This window comes from Gracilinanus agilis, chromosome 4, assembly GCF_016433145.1.
Source record: "Gracilinanus agilis isolate LMUSP501 chromosome 4, AgileGrace, whole genome shotgun sequence".
In the NCBI taxonomy this organism is placed as follows: Eukaryota; Metazoa; Chordata; class Mammalia; order Didelphimorphia; family Didelphidae; genus Gracilinanus; species Gracilinanus agilis.
In genome coordinates, this window is record NC_058133.1 from 81,345,807 (window position 1) to 81,364,481 (window position 18,675).

The window sequence follows — 18,675 nt, forward strand, 5'->3', positions numbered from 1 at the left end:
ATAAATTCTAAATGGGGACTGTTTGGTATGGGTTTTTCCAGGGCCAAGGAAAGCAGATCTAGGGAGAGATAGGTCTCTAAAGCTCTCTAGATTGAGCAAATTAAGAGGATATATAGCCAAAAGAAAAACTAAAAGAGTCAGAGTAGTTTGGGTCAAAGGCAGAGAAAAAGGGGGAAGAAAAAACCAAAGGTTCATACTTTCTTTTCTTTTTAAACCCTTACCTTATGTCTTAGAATCAATACTGTGTGTCAGTACTACAGGAGAAAAGCAGTAAAGGCTAGGCAATGGGGATTAAGTGACTTGCCCTGGGTCACATAGCTAGGAAGTGTCTGAGGTCACATTTGAATCCAGGACCTCCTATTTCTAGGCCCTTAAGCCACTCAGCCACCTAGCCGCCCCCCAAGACTCAGCACCCAATCTTATTCAGGATCTTCCCTATTTAATCTCGGTGGCATGAACTGGCTTGGCACCAGATGCAGTATTATTACTACTCTTCAAATTTCCCTCAAGCTCTTGCTTGCTGTTTTTTTTTTTAAACATCTGGGGACTCCCAGGGTGGGGAAACTCACTTTATATCTTTCCAAATAAAATGTCTTATTATCTTTTTTTATGAATTGGAGAACTTACAAATTTGAAAAAGTATATTAATGACCCTAATTTTGTAGTTTTAACCAAACCCCCACCTTCATCACTCTCTCCCCTAAATAAAAGAATACACAGTGATACATAGAACAAAGAACACTTTCCACAGTTGGCATGAATTTTTCTTATTGGCAGGAACTTGCCTGTCTCTTCTTAAAATGAATTTTCCATTTTTCAAAAGGGAAAAAATCTGTATTGCATTTAGGATTGTTGGTGTGTGTGTGTGTGTGAGAGAGAGAGAGAGAGAGAGAGAGAGAGTGTGTGTGTGTGTGTGAGCGAGCAAGAGAGTGTGTGTGTTTAAATTTGGATAGCCAATAAAGAATTAGAATTTTAGCTATGGTGGCCTTTTTACAACTAATATGTTTTAATCAAAATGTTTAATCAAAATGATACATTATTTCTTTGTATTTCTTCCCTCCTCCACACAATAGACTTCAACTCTTCCCTCTATTCTCGTTGTCCAGATTTATTTATAAGACTAGAATAATAGATGGCAATACTATTGCTCTTATATCATGTCACCCATGTACCATGTGCCTTTGAATACTGTTATTTGTTTGCTATTTTTGCTTGTTTTTTTTTATTTTGCTAGTTCCACTGGCACAGAATTTAAATTTCCAACTTAGAGAATGAAATGACAGCAACATTCTGTCCATGTAATTATCATACAGCAACTTTTAAAATTAAATTTAGAAGAAAATATTTCCATCGGCTTGGCTCACATAGGGGAACTGTCAGAAGGATGTGACCCTTTACACCTTCAGATCATCCAATTTACACCTTCCCAGAGTTTTCAGAGGAGGAAAACTAAAAATAAGGAGCTGGCACAGAATCTATGATGCTTCAGCTAGTGTAAAAACAACAACAACAACAATAACAACAACAACAACAATCCTGATCTCAGACAAAGCAAAAGGAAAACTAGATCTGATTAAAAGTGATAAGCAGGAAAACAACATTTTGCTAACAGGTATTATAGACAATGAAGTAAAAATATCAACGATAAACACATATGCACCAAATGATACAGCATTCAAATTCTTGAAAGAACATGAGCTTCTTGAAGGCAGCAACGATTCGTTTTGGTCTTTTGCTAAGTGAGTGCCTATTAGACAGTCCTACTATGGAGCTAGATAATTGCTAACATTTATGCAAATAATTACACAATGGGGAAAGTCAAGGAACTTTGTTGTTTGTTTGACCTGCATGGCACACACTGCCTCCTGCCTGTCTGCCTATGTTTCAAAAGTGTTATGGCAAGTTCATTTTCTCCATGCTCATGAAACTCAGGAAAATCAGTATGGTCCTCACAACAATCCTAGGAAACAGGTGCTATTATTATCCCCACTTTATAAATGGGGAGACTGAGGCAAACTTTTGTGAAGTAACTTGCCCTACTAGACAGGTATGCCATGTGGCTTGGATAGACATTTATATAGAATACTTTCATGTTTACACAGTACTTTACAAATATTATCTCGTTTGATGATAAGAACCAGCACTTCCATAGGGCTTATTATGTTCCAAGTAATATGCTATGTGCTTTCCAATTAATATCTCATTTTGTTGTTGTTGTTGTCCATTCTTGATGACACAGGGTGATGCCTTGACTTGTACGTGAATTAGATTTAAGTGAGGTACAGTTGCATAGTCATCAGCCTCACTCTCTCTCTTCCAGGATCATCAAAGTCCAATGGCAAGACAAAAGTCAAGATGAGTGGCAACAAACCAGAATGCCCTTGGCACCTTTAAGGTCTCACCAAGAATCCTGGGAAGTAGGCACTATTATTATCCCCATTTTTCATATAGGGAATCTAAAACAGAAGTAACTTGCCCACGATCACACAACTAGTAAGTACATGAGACTAGATTTTAATTCAGGTCTTCCTAACTACAGATCCAGCTCTCTATCCACCATATTAGCAATGGGCAAAATATATACTCGATAAATTTAATTTTGAGGGACAGGTCCTCTTGTAAATTAGAGGCTGATGCCAGCCTTTGTCATGATATATTCAACTCTTTCTTTCTTAACACTACATATAAGAGCCATCTAGGTGTTTCACTGGAATGAGAGCCAAACCCAGAGATGGGAGGTCCTGGGTTCAGATCTGTCCTCAAATGCTTCCTGTGTGACCCATGGAAAGTCATTTAACCCCTATTGCCTAGCTCTTACTCTGCCCTTCTGCCTTGGAACCAATGCATACTACTGATTCTAATATGGAAAGAAAGGATTTTTTTAAGCACTACATACAAATTATATGGCTAGTTACAAAGCACTTTAACAACATTATCTTATTTGATCCTCATGGCAATTCGTAAGGCAAATAATAGAAATATTATTACTCTCTGTAGATAGAAAGGTAGAATGGTTTAGCGGATAGGGACTAATCTTGAAGGAAGGAAAAGTCCTAGATTCAAGTTTTTCTTGGAACAAACAAGTCATTTAACCTCTTACTTAGTGCCCTCCCCCACTTCAAGGCAGCCCTCTAAAACTAAGCTTGATTCCAATCAAGATTTCCCTACACCAATGAAATTAGAGGTCACACCACAGCCAAAAGAAAATGATAGAAGAGGAAATAGAGACTGAGAGATGAAGTTACTAAACCAAGTTTACACAGCCAATAACAGGTAGATTAAGGATTTAGAGGCTTATAGGATTAAACAATGAAATCAGCATTTGAGATCATCTCTCCCAGTTCTTTCAGTTTACAGATGACTAAAGAGGAAATGACTTATCTAAGACCACATAGGAGGTAAGGAGCAGAGTCTTAATATGAACTTGGACCCCTGATTTTAAGTCCTATGCTCTTTATTTTCTTCAAGAAGTCCTTAGCAACATTTGTTAAAAGTTCTTAACTTTAAAGAGATAGATAGACAGATAGTCAGATAAATAGTCAGATAGATGGATGGATAGATCAGTAGACAGAGATTTAGAGAGGCAGGCAGATGGACAGATCAGGAGAGAGAGAGACAGAGAGAGACAGAGATCTAGACATAGACATATGTACAGTTTTCTCTTCCACATTGCAGAGATAGGGGCTGTTGTCCTCTACACTCTGGATAATCTGAGTAAATTTTTTTTGCCCTACTTTCATACCGGAGAAGAGCAAGGTTGAATTTTTTCTTTTTCTTTTATGAGGTGTTTACAATACCTTACTGTAACTTTGGGGTTAAATAGGCATTTCTGAGTTTCTAAACTTTTTCTCTGTTGTTTGTTGGCCTTTGCATGTCATCTACAGCTTCCACAAAACTCACCCAAAATTCTCATTTAATTTCTTATGCCAACCCACAATAGATCATAACCATGATGGGGAAAGTCACAATGTAGAAGGAATACCTGTATGTGTGTGTATATAAATGTGTATATATACACATAGGCTTTTACATCAGTCTTAGACTCAGAATCTAGAGGCTTAAATTCAAATCTCAGTAGTGAAACATACTAACTGTGTGACCTGGGACAAGTCAGTGCCCCCATCTTTAAAATTAATATAATAATTCTTGAAAAACTTTTTCTACTATGTCAATGTGAGGGAAATGCTTTGTAAATTCTCACTGTGAGTTATAAATTTGACTTCATAGGAGGCATTTTGGTGGCTCATTGGATAGAGATCCAGACCTGGGGACTGGAGGTTCCTGGGTTCAAATCTAGCCACAGAAACTTTCTAGCTGTGTGACACTGAACAAGCCACTTAATTTCCATTGCTTAGCCCTTACCACTCTTCTGCCTTAGACAGAAAGTAAAGGTTAAAAAAAAACAATTAGTTAATTACTTTTTCTTGTTGTTCAGACATTTTTCAGTCACATCTGACTCTTCATGACTTCATTTAGGATTTTCTTGGCAAAGACACTGGAGTGGTTTGCCATTTCCTTCTCCAGCACATTTTACAGATGAAGAAACTGAAGCAAACAGAGTTAAGTGACTTGCCCAGGGTCTCACACACACACAGCTAATAAATGCCTAAGTCCAGATTTGAGCTCAGGCAGAGATGTCTTCCCTACATCGGGTCTGGAATTCTATCCATTATACCACCTAAGTATCCAAGAAGTAATTATTAATTAACTTAATTATTAATATTAAATTACCCCCTCCTAGGTTATATGTAAACTAAAACTTAAGACCAAAAATGGTGCAATTTTTAAAATTTATTTATCTATCCCTTTACTTAAAATTAATTAATTGATCATTACATTCAACTAAATTGAACTTCAAATGGGGAAATTAAGTTACCAAGAAGTAAAATGACTTCTCCAAGATAATCACTAATCAAGGGCAAAGCTAGAAACAGATGTCAATTTTTTTGGTCAGTTTCTACCACCCAGCCTAGAAGCTTTGCTGGAAGCTTGACATTTGGTGATTGTCCTCCCCCAAGGTACATTCCACATAGTACTGAACTATAATACTAATGCATAAGCATTTTCAGACCCTGCATTTGAATTATTCTAGAAAGGGAGAGCTGTTGGTAATTTTATTTCCTTTCTGCTTCATTTAAAAAAATACAGTGCCAACAAAAAAAGGAAATAAAACTATTGCTAACACAGGAAAATGATTCTCTTAAGAGACTGCCATATGGTTTTAAGCAGCTCCCAAAATAAAAAAAAAAATCCTGACTGTTGCTGCTGACCTGGCCTCTGCAGCATTTTCCCAGTACTCATTCTTCAGAGAATAAAGTACCATAGACTGGCCATCATGTAACTTGTTTTCTGTTAAAGGGGCTCTCACGTGCTGATGTGAACAATTGCCTTGAAGACCCAGAAATTGAAATCATTCCTGTGTGATTACTCTTAGTACGTGTTCCATAGCAACCAAAAAGGAAGTTACAAAAAAGTGATTTGGAAAAGATCTAGATGGGGCCAAAGAATATCTTCCATTCAGAGAAACTGGACTACATATAAGCCTCTTAGAAAAGGATTGATAACAGAAGTTCATATTTCCAACTCTCTTTTTTACACAAGGATTTGAAAGGGCTTAGGAAAGAATAAAGTATCCTAATAGCCATCTGAGGGAGCTCCTAATTATTACAAACATTCAGAACAGGTTAATAGAAGCAAGGACTTAAGAGGAACAAAAAAATCATTCAAACTCAAATCTGAAATTCTAGTCCTGGGGGCAAGTAGGTGGTTCAGTGGATTGAAAGCCAATTCTAGAGAGGGGAGGACAGAGGTTCAAATTTGACCCAGGGCAGATCACTTAAGACTGGTTACCTATCCATTACTGCTCTTCTGCCTTGAAATCAATACACAGTATTGATTCTAAGAAAGAAAGTAAGGGTTTTAAAGAGGAGGAAAAAAAAAAGAAACCTCATAGTCCTCTCCTCATTTCTTTCTTTTTATTTTTCTATATCACTGAAAAAAGTCTACAAGCTTCAGACATTTATAAAATGAAAAAGTAAAGCTACTAACCTTCATTGAAACACTGTTTTTTCTTACTCATTAAATTTTAGTCCTACCTTAGAGTAAGATTATCATCTTAGTAAAAGAGATTTAGAAAGGAAATCCAGTGGTTATAACAACCCCTTCATTTAACTGAAAAGGGAACTGAGGACCAGAGAAATTAAGCAACCTACACAAGGCCAAACAGATGAGGAGTGACTGAGCTGGTATTTTTAAGTCTGACTAGAGCCTTTTGGCTTTTCTTTCTTTTTCAAAAAACTCTTGCCTTTTGTCTTAGAAATAATACTTGGAAGTATTGGTTCCAAGGCAGAAGAGGCATAAGGTTTATGCAATTGGGATCATGTGGCCAGGAAGTTTCTCAGGTCAGATTTGAACCCAGAATCTCCCATCTCCAGATTGGCTCTCTATCCACTAAACCACCTAGCTGTCCCAAACCTGCCTTTCCAATCAGGGACTCCACTGGCAGCTTTGTCATGAGAAATTATTATAAAATTGTTCTCAAGCTTTACCTTTAGACTGCCCATCATCTTAAAAACTGTTCTGTCAAGAATTAAACCAAAACTTCATCCACTTACTAGATGGGCGAAGTAGTGTTAGCCAAGTATCCTCTACAACAGGGGTCTGCAAATGGCTCTTTCTGCAGGAGCCATAAAGTCAATTTTTTTTTCAGGTGCTGTTACAGGAGCGCACACTGTGAACACTGACAGATGAACCACAGCACAGTAACTAACAGTTTACACATGACATTGTGCGTCACATGATACGTCAACATCATGACGTGTAGTGCAGAGGTGCAATCTACCCTGCAAAAGGCTAACTGCAGAATTTCTGGCAGTTGAGAGGATTTAGAACCCTGACTAGAGGCAGTTGATCCAGAAGGCTCGATCAGAGCAGAAGGGTCAACTGAGCTCGGTCTTTGGGCTGAAACCTGGCCTTGAATCTGTGCCTTTTCTCTTGAGATTTTGTAGCTTAGCTAATTCCTCTGGATCTCCCTGACCTTCCCTATTCCATTCCCCATTTCCTTTCCTAATTTCCTGTGGGTTTTGGGAGAAGGGTGGATTTGGGTGGTAGCAATCAAACTTTGAAGACTTAGGTTTTCCCCATAGACAAGTAGGGCTTACCCTGGATACAAATTATACACATTGTGTATAACTTCCCTAACCTTAAAGGCAACAAAGCCTCCCGGGCTGAGTGGGAGCAGGCTCTTGCTCAGTTTGCCCCATTCCTGTGTCCCTCCCCCACCTGGAGCTTCTCCCTAGGAGGTTGTTAGAGAAACCTAGTATCCCTCTGTCCTTTATAATCAACCCTGAAACTTAATAAACCCTATTGTTATTTAATCAAACCTTTTGCTAAATAGTTGGTTGAATGATAAAAGAGGGATAAGGAGAGAAAGGAATAGTTTCTCTTTGGGTCCTGAGGGGAGTTGGAGGCATCCATCTTGGAGGAAGTGGTGATCCCTATACTTCCTCTGAGAAGCCCGTCTATTTCACAGACAGGGAAGAGTCTTGGGACTCTTCCTTTGTGAACTTGAGAAACTGACTAGAAAGTCCTCTAGTTAGTTTCAGACCATTTCTGGCTGGCCCTGACCTTTGTCTGTAGAAGTGCCCTTCCTACCTGAAAGGGTTCAGCCTGTTTCCCTTCAGTGTCCTCTGTCTCAAGCCTGTACCCAGTCTGTGTCTCCCTGTTGCAGCTGCCTGCCCAACTACATCATCCTCTCCCCTCACTGCTCATTATACTTTAACGTCTTATATTTCCCTAAACTCAGCCCTTACATCTCTCCTACCACCTCAATCTACTACCTCCAATATTATACCCTCCTTTCCCAACTACTGACTTAGGGACCCACAAACCCCATCCATGTGCTTTATTCCCTTTTTACAGACGTCACATGTCACGCACCTTTCGGTACCACAACTATATTCTAAGATAGAAGGCTCCCTCATTGATATTGCCGCGCGAGATGAATCCTGGTCTTTAGTTCGCCTTGCTATGTATTCCTCCTTCTGCCCTCTTTTTATTCTTTCCACACCTATTACTGACATCTTGGGGTTCTGTATAGTGATTGATCACTTTTGTCTACATTCTCTACCCCTCTGCCTCTGATTTACATGGCTTTATCTCAGTGTATTTATACATTTACAATCCATCCCTGGAACTGTCTCACTTGTTTTACCTATTCTGCTGCTATATTGATTCTTCAGTGAGGACACTGCCTTGTTTGTTACCTCTATTCATGGGGTCTACACTCCCTATTTGTGGGATTGTTATTGTTTTTAACTTTTCTACCCGCTCTTAAAGGGCAACTATAGTCAGATTACATCTTTACATATGCTTCATTATTGAGAAGCATTTCTCCCCAGTAGTTGTTTCATTTGATACAGAATGATTGAGTAGGCAGCACTGATAAACACCTGTACCAGGAAATGTGTGTGATGTGTCCTGGCCAGTTTTCCATGAAAAGGTACCCTCCTCCCCCACTACTTACTAATGCCTGCACACAAGTCATGTTATTTTGTGTAATCTCCTGATCTCCTACTTAATTTATGTGGCCAAATGGCTTAACCAGCAGGCCGGCAGCTTTTTCTTCTCCTGTTGCCTGACTTGAGAGAGGGAGAGGAAAAAGTATTCTTCCCTGAATTTTTCTCTCTTTATTTCAGCAATTGTCTTAGTGTGAAGAAGTTTTATATGTATGTGTGCAGTTATATCAGTACTATAGTGCCCCATTAAGTCTTGTTTTTTGATTAATAAAATAGCTTGAATTGTATGTTTTTCTTTCTTTTTGTTTTCACAGCTAGAGAAGGGGACAGGCCCTTGCTTCAAATTTTCTAATTAAACTGAACTACACTTTCCTTCCTTTTAATAAAGTAGTCAGCTAACTAATTGCAGAAACCCTTTTATTGAAGAAGATAGCTAAAAGAAGAAGAGGAGTATTAAAGGATGACGAGTATCATACTTTTCAGCAGAAATGGACAGAGGAATTCACCTTTGTGGAGAGAGCAGGTTCTGCAGTGTGTCTAATATGCAATGAAAAAATTTCATCGATGAAACGGTCAAATATAAAGCAACACTTTGACCTATGCCATACTACATTTGCATCAAAATATCCTGCGGGGGACAGCAGGAAGAAAGCATGTGAAGAGCTACTGTGCAGAGTGCAAGCTAGTCAGCAGCAACTCTGTGTTTGGACCCAACAAGGTGACTGGAATTCAGCTAGCTTTGCTGCTACTTTAGCAATTGTGAGAAACAGAAAGCCATTCACAGATGGGGAGTATGCCAAAACATTCATGCTTGATGTTGCCAATGAACTTTTTGATGACTTTTCAGATAAAGACAAGATAATCAAATGAATAAAAGGCATGCCTCTGTCGGCAAAAACTGTTCACAATCATAAGATAATGATGCCAAATCAAATTGAGGAAACAAAACTGAAGGACATAAATGCAGCACTATTCTTTTCTCTTGCTATGGATGAGTGAAAAGACATAAGCCATTTATCCCAGTTCAGTGTGATTGCAAGGTATGTTGTCGGTGACACACTATGTGAGGAAAGTCTTGCTGTTTTGCCTTTGAAAGGGACAACAAGAGGGAAGGATTTATTCAAGTCTTTCACTGAGCTCGCTAATGAAAAAAATCTACCGATGGATAAACTTATTTCAATGTGTACTGATGGTGCTCCATGCATGGTGGGGAAAAACAGAGGATTCGTAGCGCTTCTTCGTGAACATAAAAAAAGAGACCCATCCTAAGTTTTCACTGCATCCTACATCAGGAGCCACTTTGTGCTCAGATGTGCGGCGAGCAGCTTGGTGAGGTGATGTCACTGGTCATTCAGGTGGTCAATTTTATTGTTACCCGAGCTTTAAATGATCGCCAGTTTAAAACACTGCTGGAAGAAGTTGGGAATAATTATCCTGGTCTGCTTCTGCACAGCAATGTGCGTTGGTTGTCAAGAGGGAAGGTGCTCAACTGTTTCGTAGCTTGTCTGAGCGAAATCCAGACTTTTCTTGAAATGAAAAATGTTGAGCATCCTGAGTTAGCCAACACTGAGTGGCTCCTGAAGTTCTACTATCTTGTAAACATAACTCAACATCTGAACCAGCTCAGTGTGAAAATGCAAAGTGTTGGAAATACAGTCTTATCCCTTCAACAAGCAGTGTTTGCATTTGAAAATAAGCTAGAACTCTTCATCACTGACATTGAAACAGGTCATTTACTACACTTTGAAAAACTGGGACAGTTTAAAGATGCATGAACAACAAGTGACCCTGCTCAACATCTTGATCTTCAGCAGCTAGTGGGCTTCACATCTAATCTGCAGTCATTCAAAGCGCGCTTTGGAGAATTTCGTGAGCGCACTCGTCTTTTTAAGTTCATAACCCATCCACACGAGTGTGCAGTAAACGGTGCTGACCTGAGTTACATCCCCAGTGTCTCCATCAGAGACTTTGAGCTTCAAGCTACTGATTTGAAGGCCTCAGACATGTGGGTGAATAAGTTCAAGTCACTGAATGAAGATTTGGAAAGACTTGCACGACAGCAAGCAGAGTTGGCGAGCAATCACAAGTAGGGAGAAATGAAAAATCTTCAACCCGTGGATCAGCTGATTGTCAAAACTTGGAACTCCCTTCCTGTCACATACCACATACTGCAATGTGTAAGTATTGCTGTACTGACAATGTTTGGCTCTACATATGCATGTGAGCAGTCTTTCTCACATCTAAAGAACATTAAGACCAACCTAAAATCATGTTTAACAGATGGAAGTCTCAATGCCTGCATGAAGCTTAACCTCACCACATATCAACCAGACTACAAATCCATCAGCAAAACCATGCAGCACCAGAAGTCACATTAATGGCAAGAAGTACTTTATTTATCATTGGTTAGCACATAATAACGTTATTAAAAATAGTTCAGAGACTTATTGTACTTTAAAAGTGTTGTTCTTACATAAAATGCACATATTTACTTGTATTCAGTGTTAAACATATTGTACGGCTCTCATGAAATTACATTTTAAAAAATGTGGCGTTTATGGCTCTCACGGCCAAAAAGGTTGCAGACCCCTGCTCTACAAGGAAGGAGCTGGCAGATTCAGGACCATAAACGATTGTACAATCCTGTGATATAATTTAATCACGTGCCATCATAGCCAGCATCTTTTCAATAGCACTTTTTTTTTATGGTGAAACACTAATAGTCTCATTATCAAGTGGTGGTCATTTTCTCCTTTGACATTTGGTCTTTCTCTTCCCTCCTCCCCCACCATACATACCTTTGCAAAAGATCAAGCCAATAAAGAGCTCTGGGGCAAAGGGGATGGGACTTCAGGTCCTAACCACTGTTTGAGTCAACAAGCACATGGGGTTCCTATACACACAGCATAATATTGTGCTTTAGAGTATGTAATTATTTTAATTCTATATAAGAGACCTCAACTTTTGACTATAGTAATATGTAGTGTCATGACAATAGCTAACTTTGCAGTGTCAACTCTTCTTCGAATACTTAATAACAACTACTGTTTAGGCGATACTTTACAATCTACAAAGAATATTGTATATATTATTTCATTTTATTATTCAAACAATCCCATTCTATGGATCAAGAAACTAATGTTCAGAGATAGTAAGTGTGTAGCCCAAGGTCACATAGCTAAAAAAGTAGCAGAGCTGTGACTTGAACCTCAGACTTCTGGTTACAAATTCTGTGTTCTTTTCAGGGAACCACAGTTGCCTCCCTAATAATAGTTCACTTATATGTAGCACTTTGAGGTGTTCTGCACATTTTTTCTCACGGCAACTATCTCCAGTAGAAAGCACAAGTATCATTATCCTCAATTTATAACTTGGAAAACCAATGGGGATTGTCTTGCCAAGGGTCACATTGTTAGGAAGTATCAAAGATGGTATTTGACCCCGATGACTCTTCGACCAGTACTTTTTTCCACTAACAATTCTGAACTTTAAATAACAATTACAATATGGTGACTAGATAACATACCGGATTTGAATTAAGGCAAGCTTGGGTTCAAATCCAACCTGGTACACAAGCAGTAAAACTTTTTGCCAGGCATTTAATATCTGAGTCTCAGTTTCCTCATCTGTAGAATGGGGATAAATGGCACTGGTAGTGCCTACTTTCTGGAATGATAATGATGGAAATTAAGTAATGTATGTAAAATGCTATGTAAATATCAACTATTATCCTATTCTAGTTAGAATTTAGCTTCTAATCTTTCCTGAGATATTCTTCCAAAATTTGAAGCCATGATATAATATTCCTAGCAAATAAACATTAGCCTCTCCTTGCTGTTTTGAATTATATCTACCTATCCCCATCCCCAACAATCTTGTGACTGTTATATTTCTTTTGCTGATATAAATAAATCACTCATCTTTTCCCTTTTCTATAAGCAACAGCATGACAATGTTTCAAGGAAAGGCCAAGTCTTGTCCTCTTAGAACATATTACCTATGCTCCCCTTCTTTCCTCTTAAAAGCATAGCATAAGGTGACCTCCCTTCAATAGACTTACAGAGCTTTGCACACAGCAGCCACTTAGTAAATGGTTGTTGAATTGGTTTCTGAGCTAAATGATATCAACTGCCTTGGTCCTTCATTAAAACTGTTAGCTCCAACCGATGTTTATTGACTGGCTGACCTTCCTTGGTTTGACCATGTCCAAAGTTTTTTAATAGTGCTCTGCTCTAAAATGAATATGGGAGGGGGCAGCTGGATGGTTCAGTGGATTGAAAGCCAGGCCTAGAGACAGGAGGTCCTAGGTTCGAATGTGGCCTCAGACACTTCCCAGCTGTGTGACCCTGGGTAAGTCACTTGACCCCCATTGCCTAACCCTGTAACATATAAAATTAATATAGGATATATATATAAAAGATATTAGGGTTTTAAAAAAATAAAAAATAAAATAAAATGAATATGGGAAAGAATTGTTTTCCTCTTAAATGATGTGAAAGTCTTTTTTTTCTTTCTTTTTTATTTTTTCTGAATCACTGGGTAAAGTGTCAAATAAGAATCGGTCCCAATTCAAGCTGTTCCTATAGAGGACTAGAGTAAACTACAGGATTTCATATTTGCTTTTTCTATTCTCACTTGATAGAGGACATTTCTGAGACCAGAAACATTAACGTCAGTTTTAACGTGAAGATATGTTTATTTAAGACTTGGCATCCTTAGCCCTCCTGAGAGGGCTGTCCCCTTCCTTAGAGGAAGCTGCGGGAAGGTTCTGAAGATACCTGGAATGAACACCCAGGGAGGGAACGGGGATGACTTCGGTCAGACAAAGTTTCCACTAGCTTCGGTTTGGTTATTAGACCAAAATCTTGCCAGAACCATCTTGTCGTGTCCAGGATTTACAAAATCCTCACAAAAAATAGCTTCTCCATATCTAAAAACTTTTGCAACTGCTACAAAACAGGACACTCTTCCTCTTCTGCTTTCCTTCCCTCTGGCTCAAGGAAAGGAACCCTACAAATCTGAGAAAGTAAAAACTTTTTTTTTCCTGCCTCTAGGGAAATAAACCCATCAGCACCCACCGGAAAAAGAACATTAAACCCACGTCCTAGCGAAGGGAATCCTCTTTTTATACGGAGGATTCCTGAGAATCCCTTGGAGGCAAAAACGGTATTCCCAAGCTCTGTCCGGGTCAAAGGCAAGCAGGAGTATTTGACCTGTGTCAGCGCCAGGACACTTTGGGCAGTGCCCGGGGAACCAGAGAGACTATTCTAAGAAAGGAGCAGAATAAGACACACTGAGCCGCTGGAGCAGGGGGCAGGGGCAGCGGCAAAGTGACAGCCAGCTTACTTCCGCACCTGCGGCTGCCCTCTAAACTTTTCTCCCTTAAAATCGTCTCATTGCTATCCACAAGGTCTCCCTTTCCCTCTCTCATTCCTCTAGCGTGGGCTTCTATGATCCAAAAAAGACCTTGAACCCCCTATCCACCTGGGATCGGGGCCCATTTTAAGTCCCCAAACACCTAAGGGGCCCCAGGCGAAGGGGGGGCAGGGGGGACTGAGGGAAAGGTGAGCAAGCCAGGTGGGGAGATTCGAGAAGCAGCACCCCATCCCTGAATCCTGCAGCAGTCTCCTGGGGCTGAGACTGAACCCATTGAGCCCAAGGAGATAGTAGGGAGTCAGAGCGTAGAAAGCGCTGCCCTCCAGGGGAAAGGGAGCATACCTTGGATATAAGTGCATTTGCTCTCGTCCAGCTGGCTGGAGGCAGTTCCACCCATGGTGTTGGAGCCGCTGCTGATTCTAGAGCTGTTGCTGCTTCTGTGACGGCCTCACAGGCTGCTGAGGATGATCTCCTTCTGCTCCAGCCTCGCTGTGGCTTCTCAAGCTTTCACCCCACCCGGGGGCGGGACAGGCAGCTCCCACTGAGCAAGCCGTTCCTCTGGAGTCACCTCCGCACACCCAGCAGTCTCAGCCAAGCAACTGGAGAACAGTGGCTTCTAGGTCTGTGGATGTGACCCAGAGTTGGGCTTTGGGTTTTCTCTCCGGTGTTTTCTATTAGAATGTAAACTTCCTCCAAGAGGCACCGCCTTCTCAGACGCCTCCTTCTGGTCCTCGCCCCCTGGCAGGGTGAGGCAAGCTTTCTCCCTGAGCTATTCTCAACTCGAGGAATCTACAGATAGTTCTCTGTTCCAGGCTCTTAACGTTAGTCTTCTCTCTTCATCTCTTCACACCTTCACCCCAACGGGGAGATGCTCATAGTAGACACTTCTTACATAGTCCAGAGCCTTTTTTTTTTTCCTGCAGAGAAAATAAAACTACAACTTTGGGACAATTGCGGGTTTTTTTTTTTTTTTTCCATTTCTATATAAAGTGCAATGTCCTGGAAGTGGTTCATTGATTTACAAATAGTTACTCCAGAAACTACCTCTCTGAGACACTCCCAGCCTAGCCTCTTTTCCTTTCATCTACAAAAAAGGAGGAAGGAGAAGACGATTGCAGAAAACAGAGAGAAGAGACTCATCAAAAAAAAGGGAGAAGAAATTTTATTGAAAAAACAAAAATAGTACAGGCTATGGAATTCTGCTCCATCTAATCTTGCTTTTTTCAATTTTATTTTTCTTTTCATGCAAAATACACTCCCATATTGGTCTTTTCTGTAACCAAAACCCCAAAATAAAATAAAAACCTAAATACACTGATGTGAAAGAAAGTATGCTTTGATCGGCATACATCTGATTCCAACAATTCTTTCTCTAGACCTATAATCTCTTAATTAAAGGATAGGTATGCTCCTGGAACCTGTAGGATTCCATTTGTTACCACCATTCAAGTCATCAAAAACCTACTATGTGCAGGGCACTGTCAGTCTTAGCCAGTGTTTCATCTTAATCAACCAGTGTCCAGGGAAAATGGTGAAAACAATTCTATTCAAATAAATATTGTTCATTTCCCCTATCTATTAATTATATTTAATGATTTCTTCCCAAGTAACACCCAGCTTCTGAGAAGTGGAAAATCTTAGCGGAGCTCTGTAAAGAATTTTATCTGGTCACATTATAACAGTATCTAGTAGTTACTTTTACCTTAGCCTCAATTTTTTCCTTTTTAATTTTTAAAATATCCATTTTTAAATTCATGCTCTCACTATCTCTCTCTCAGTGTCTTCCTATCTCTGTCTCTGTCTCTCTCTGTCTCTATCTCTTTCTCTCCTCTGGCTTCTGGCTTCCTTCAAGTCTCAGCTAAAGTCTCACCCTGTTCAAGAAGCCTTTCCCAGTCCCCCTTAATCTTAGTGTCTTTCCTCTGAGATCACCCCCAATTTATCCTTCATATGTCTTGCCTATACAATGTTGTTTGCACGTTGTCTCTTCCATTAGACTATGAGCTCCTTGAAAGCATGGTCTTTTTTTGCCTTCATATACCCAGTACATAGCATAGTTCCTGGCATTTTGACCATTAGGCCACTTGACTGACACAAAGAATTTTCAAAAAGGGGAGAAAAAGCAGTCTAACAAGTCTAACCAACATAATGATTGAGTTTGACAAAATAGTCAGTGTTCTTCATTCATAGTCCCTCACTCCTTCAAAGAAAGGAGGAGGTGCATTTTCTCATTTCTTTCTCTTAGGGCCTAACCTTGGTCTCAGTGCTCAGTTTTCTTTTTTATTGTTCCTTCCATTTATATATTGTTATAATACTATACATCACCTTTTTAGTTGAGCTTGATTTATTCTACATCCATTCATATAAAGTCTTTCTATGTTTTTCTGAATGCTTTGTATTCACTGTTTCTTATAACACTGTAATATTTCATTCCTTTCATGTACCACAGCTTATTTAGTCATTTCTCAATCAATGTTAAACCCCTATTGTCTCTTTTGAAACCATTACTTTCTGTTTAAGTAACAACTCTAAGACAGAAGGGCTAGCGGGATCACACAATTAGGAAATGTCTGAGGTCATATTTAAACCCAGATCCTCCCAATTCTAGGTCTAGTACTCTATCCATTACACCACCTAACTGACCCCCCCCTTCTTTTATTTTTTGAGGCTAACAGGGTTAAGTGACTTGCCCAGGGTCACATAGATAATATATGTCTGAGGTTAGATTTGAACTCAAGAAGATAAGTCTTCCTGACTTCGTGCTGACACTCTATCCACTGGGCCACCTAGCTGTGGCCCTTCCCCACAAAAAAAGACCCATATACATCTCTAGTCCTTTCCTCAAGATCCAAATTCCTAAAGGATAGCCCTCTCTGGATATCCTCATAGCACTTCAATTTCAGTATGTCTTAAGTTGAGTTTGATAATCTTTCTTCTCTTCTCCTTCTGACTTTACTAATTCTATCTACCATACATTCTATTTCCTGTGTTCTTACTCTTGGCGTTCTCTTTGCTTTTTCTCTCCCCCATCTCTCATACAAATTAATTACCAAATCCTATTGACTTCAACCTCTGCAATATCTCTTAAATCTATATGCTCCTTATTTCTATTGTTGCTGTTCCAGCACAGATTGAATACTAATATCCTACCCAGTAGGGCCACTGCAGTAGCCTAATAGGTCTTACTATCTCTGGTCTCTCTTCCCCATTCACCATAATGCTGTCAAAATAATTTTCCTTATCTGTACACTGGTCATGTCACTCCTCTGCTCAAAAATCTTCACACCCACTTTATTGACAAAGGTGACAAAAGGTGAAAATGGCAGTTGTTCTAGGAATTCTAGAAGCATAAGCACACTGATGCACTACTAGAAGAGTTATGAATTGGTCCAACCATTCTGGAAAGAATTTTGGAATTATATTCCCAAATTCACTGTGCATACCATTTGTCCATCAATATCACTACTTGGCACATACCCTAAAAGAGAGCAAACAAGAAGAAAAGGGCTCATATGTATATAGATGTGTACACTGGCACTTTTTGTTGTAGCAAAGAATTTTTTGTTGTCCTTCATACTCAAAGAGGACCAAAATGACATCATTTAGTGATATATTTTGATGAATATAAATTGCATTCAAGAAAGGCAGAGTTTCACAGAGTTGATGGCCTCAGTCTTCTAAAGTCATCAAAGTCCAATAGCAAGACAAATTCAGGATGACTGGTAATGGCCCAGAATACATTGGATGACCTTGACTTCTTCAATGTTTGACCAAGCTTGAAGTAATCCACAGCACTTACTACAGCCCCCTTAATAGCTTTTGGAACAAATTGTTCTCATCCACCCATTCCATCAATGGAAGTCTTCAGTTGCTGGGGTTAGAAATTCTCCTAACTCACCAACAGATTTAAGGCATGTTTGTTACCCTCAAAATGGGTTAGCCTGCCTGCCAAGATGGTTTATCAGTATGAGGACACTGTGTATACTATAGCTTCTTGGAGTCACAGGTAGGAACTGGGTGAGAGATGGACACCAAAAGAGGAAAGCATCCCTGAAAAGGGCTCAGCAAGCCTTCATACCAGAGGTATTAATCTTCCCTGAACTTTTCTTCCCTTTGAAGAAAAAATTAGAAAAAATGGGTGTCTATCAACTGGGAAATGACTGGAAAAAATGTGGAAAGTAAAGATAATGGAATATTATAATACCAAAAGAAAGGACAAAAATGAGTTCAGAGGAAATTGTGAAGACTTGTACAAATTGATACAGAGTAAAATTAAAAGAATTTATGTGATGATTGCAATATGTAAAGAAAACCAACTATGAAAGATCCAGAACTCTAAAAAGGTTGTGACTGACCATGATTTCAGAAAACTGTTGATGAAATGTGTCTGAACTCTAGACAGAAAGAGATGGATAACTGGTTTAAGATGAGACATGTATAGATGTTGCCAATGTGTCAAATTATTTTGTTGATCTATAAGTATTTATAACAAAGGAAGGTTTCTATTGATAGGGGGGAGTTCATAGAAATAAAAAAAGAAAAAGCATCAATAAAATATTTTAAAGGTATGCAGAAAAAGAAAAAAGTTCAGAAGGGAACACAAATGAGAAAAATCAGTTACCACAAAAATTTATAAGTACTTCAACAAAAAGAACCATCTGCATCAAAAATTGTATTACTTGACTAACATGACCAAATAGGAAAATAATAAATGTCAGAGGGGGCATGGGAAAATTGAGACACTAATACACTTGGTAAAACTGTAAACTGATATAACGGTTCTGAA

At 39.3% G+C, this 18,675-nt stretch overlaps 1 protein-coding gene across 1 annotated transcript in view; it reads right to left on the reverse strand.

Moving 5' to 3' along the window:
* NIBAN1 (niban apoptosis regulator 1) overlaps positions 1-14,289 on the reverse strand; it is a 199,994-nt gene extending 185,705 nt beyond the window's left edge. The window contains exon 1 of the mRNA XM_044672000.1: positions 14,235-14,289. Coding sequence (XP_044527935.1) covers positions 14,235-14,289 — 55 coding nt within the window. The remainder of the gene's footprint in view (positions 1-14,234) is intronic.
* Between the last annotated feature and the right edge of the window lie 4,386 nt (positions 14,290-18,675).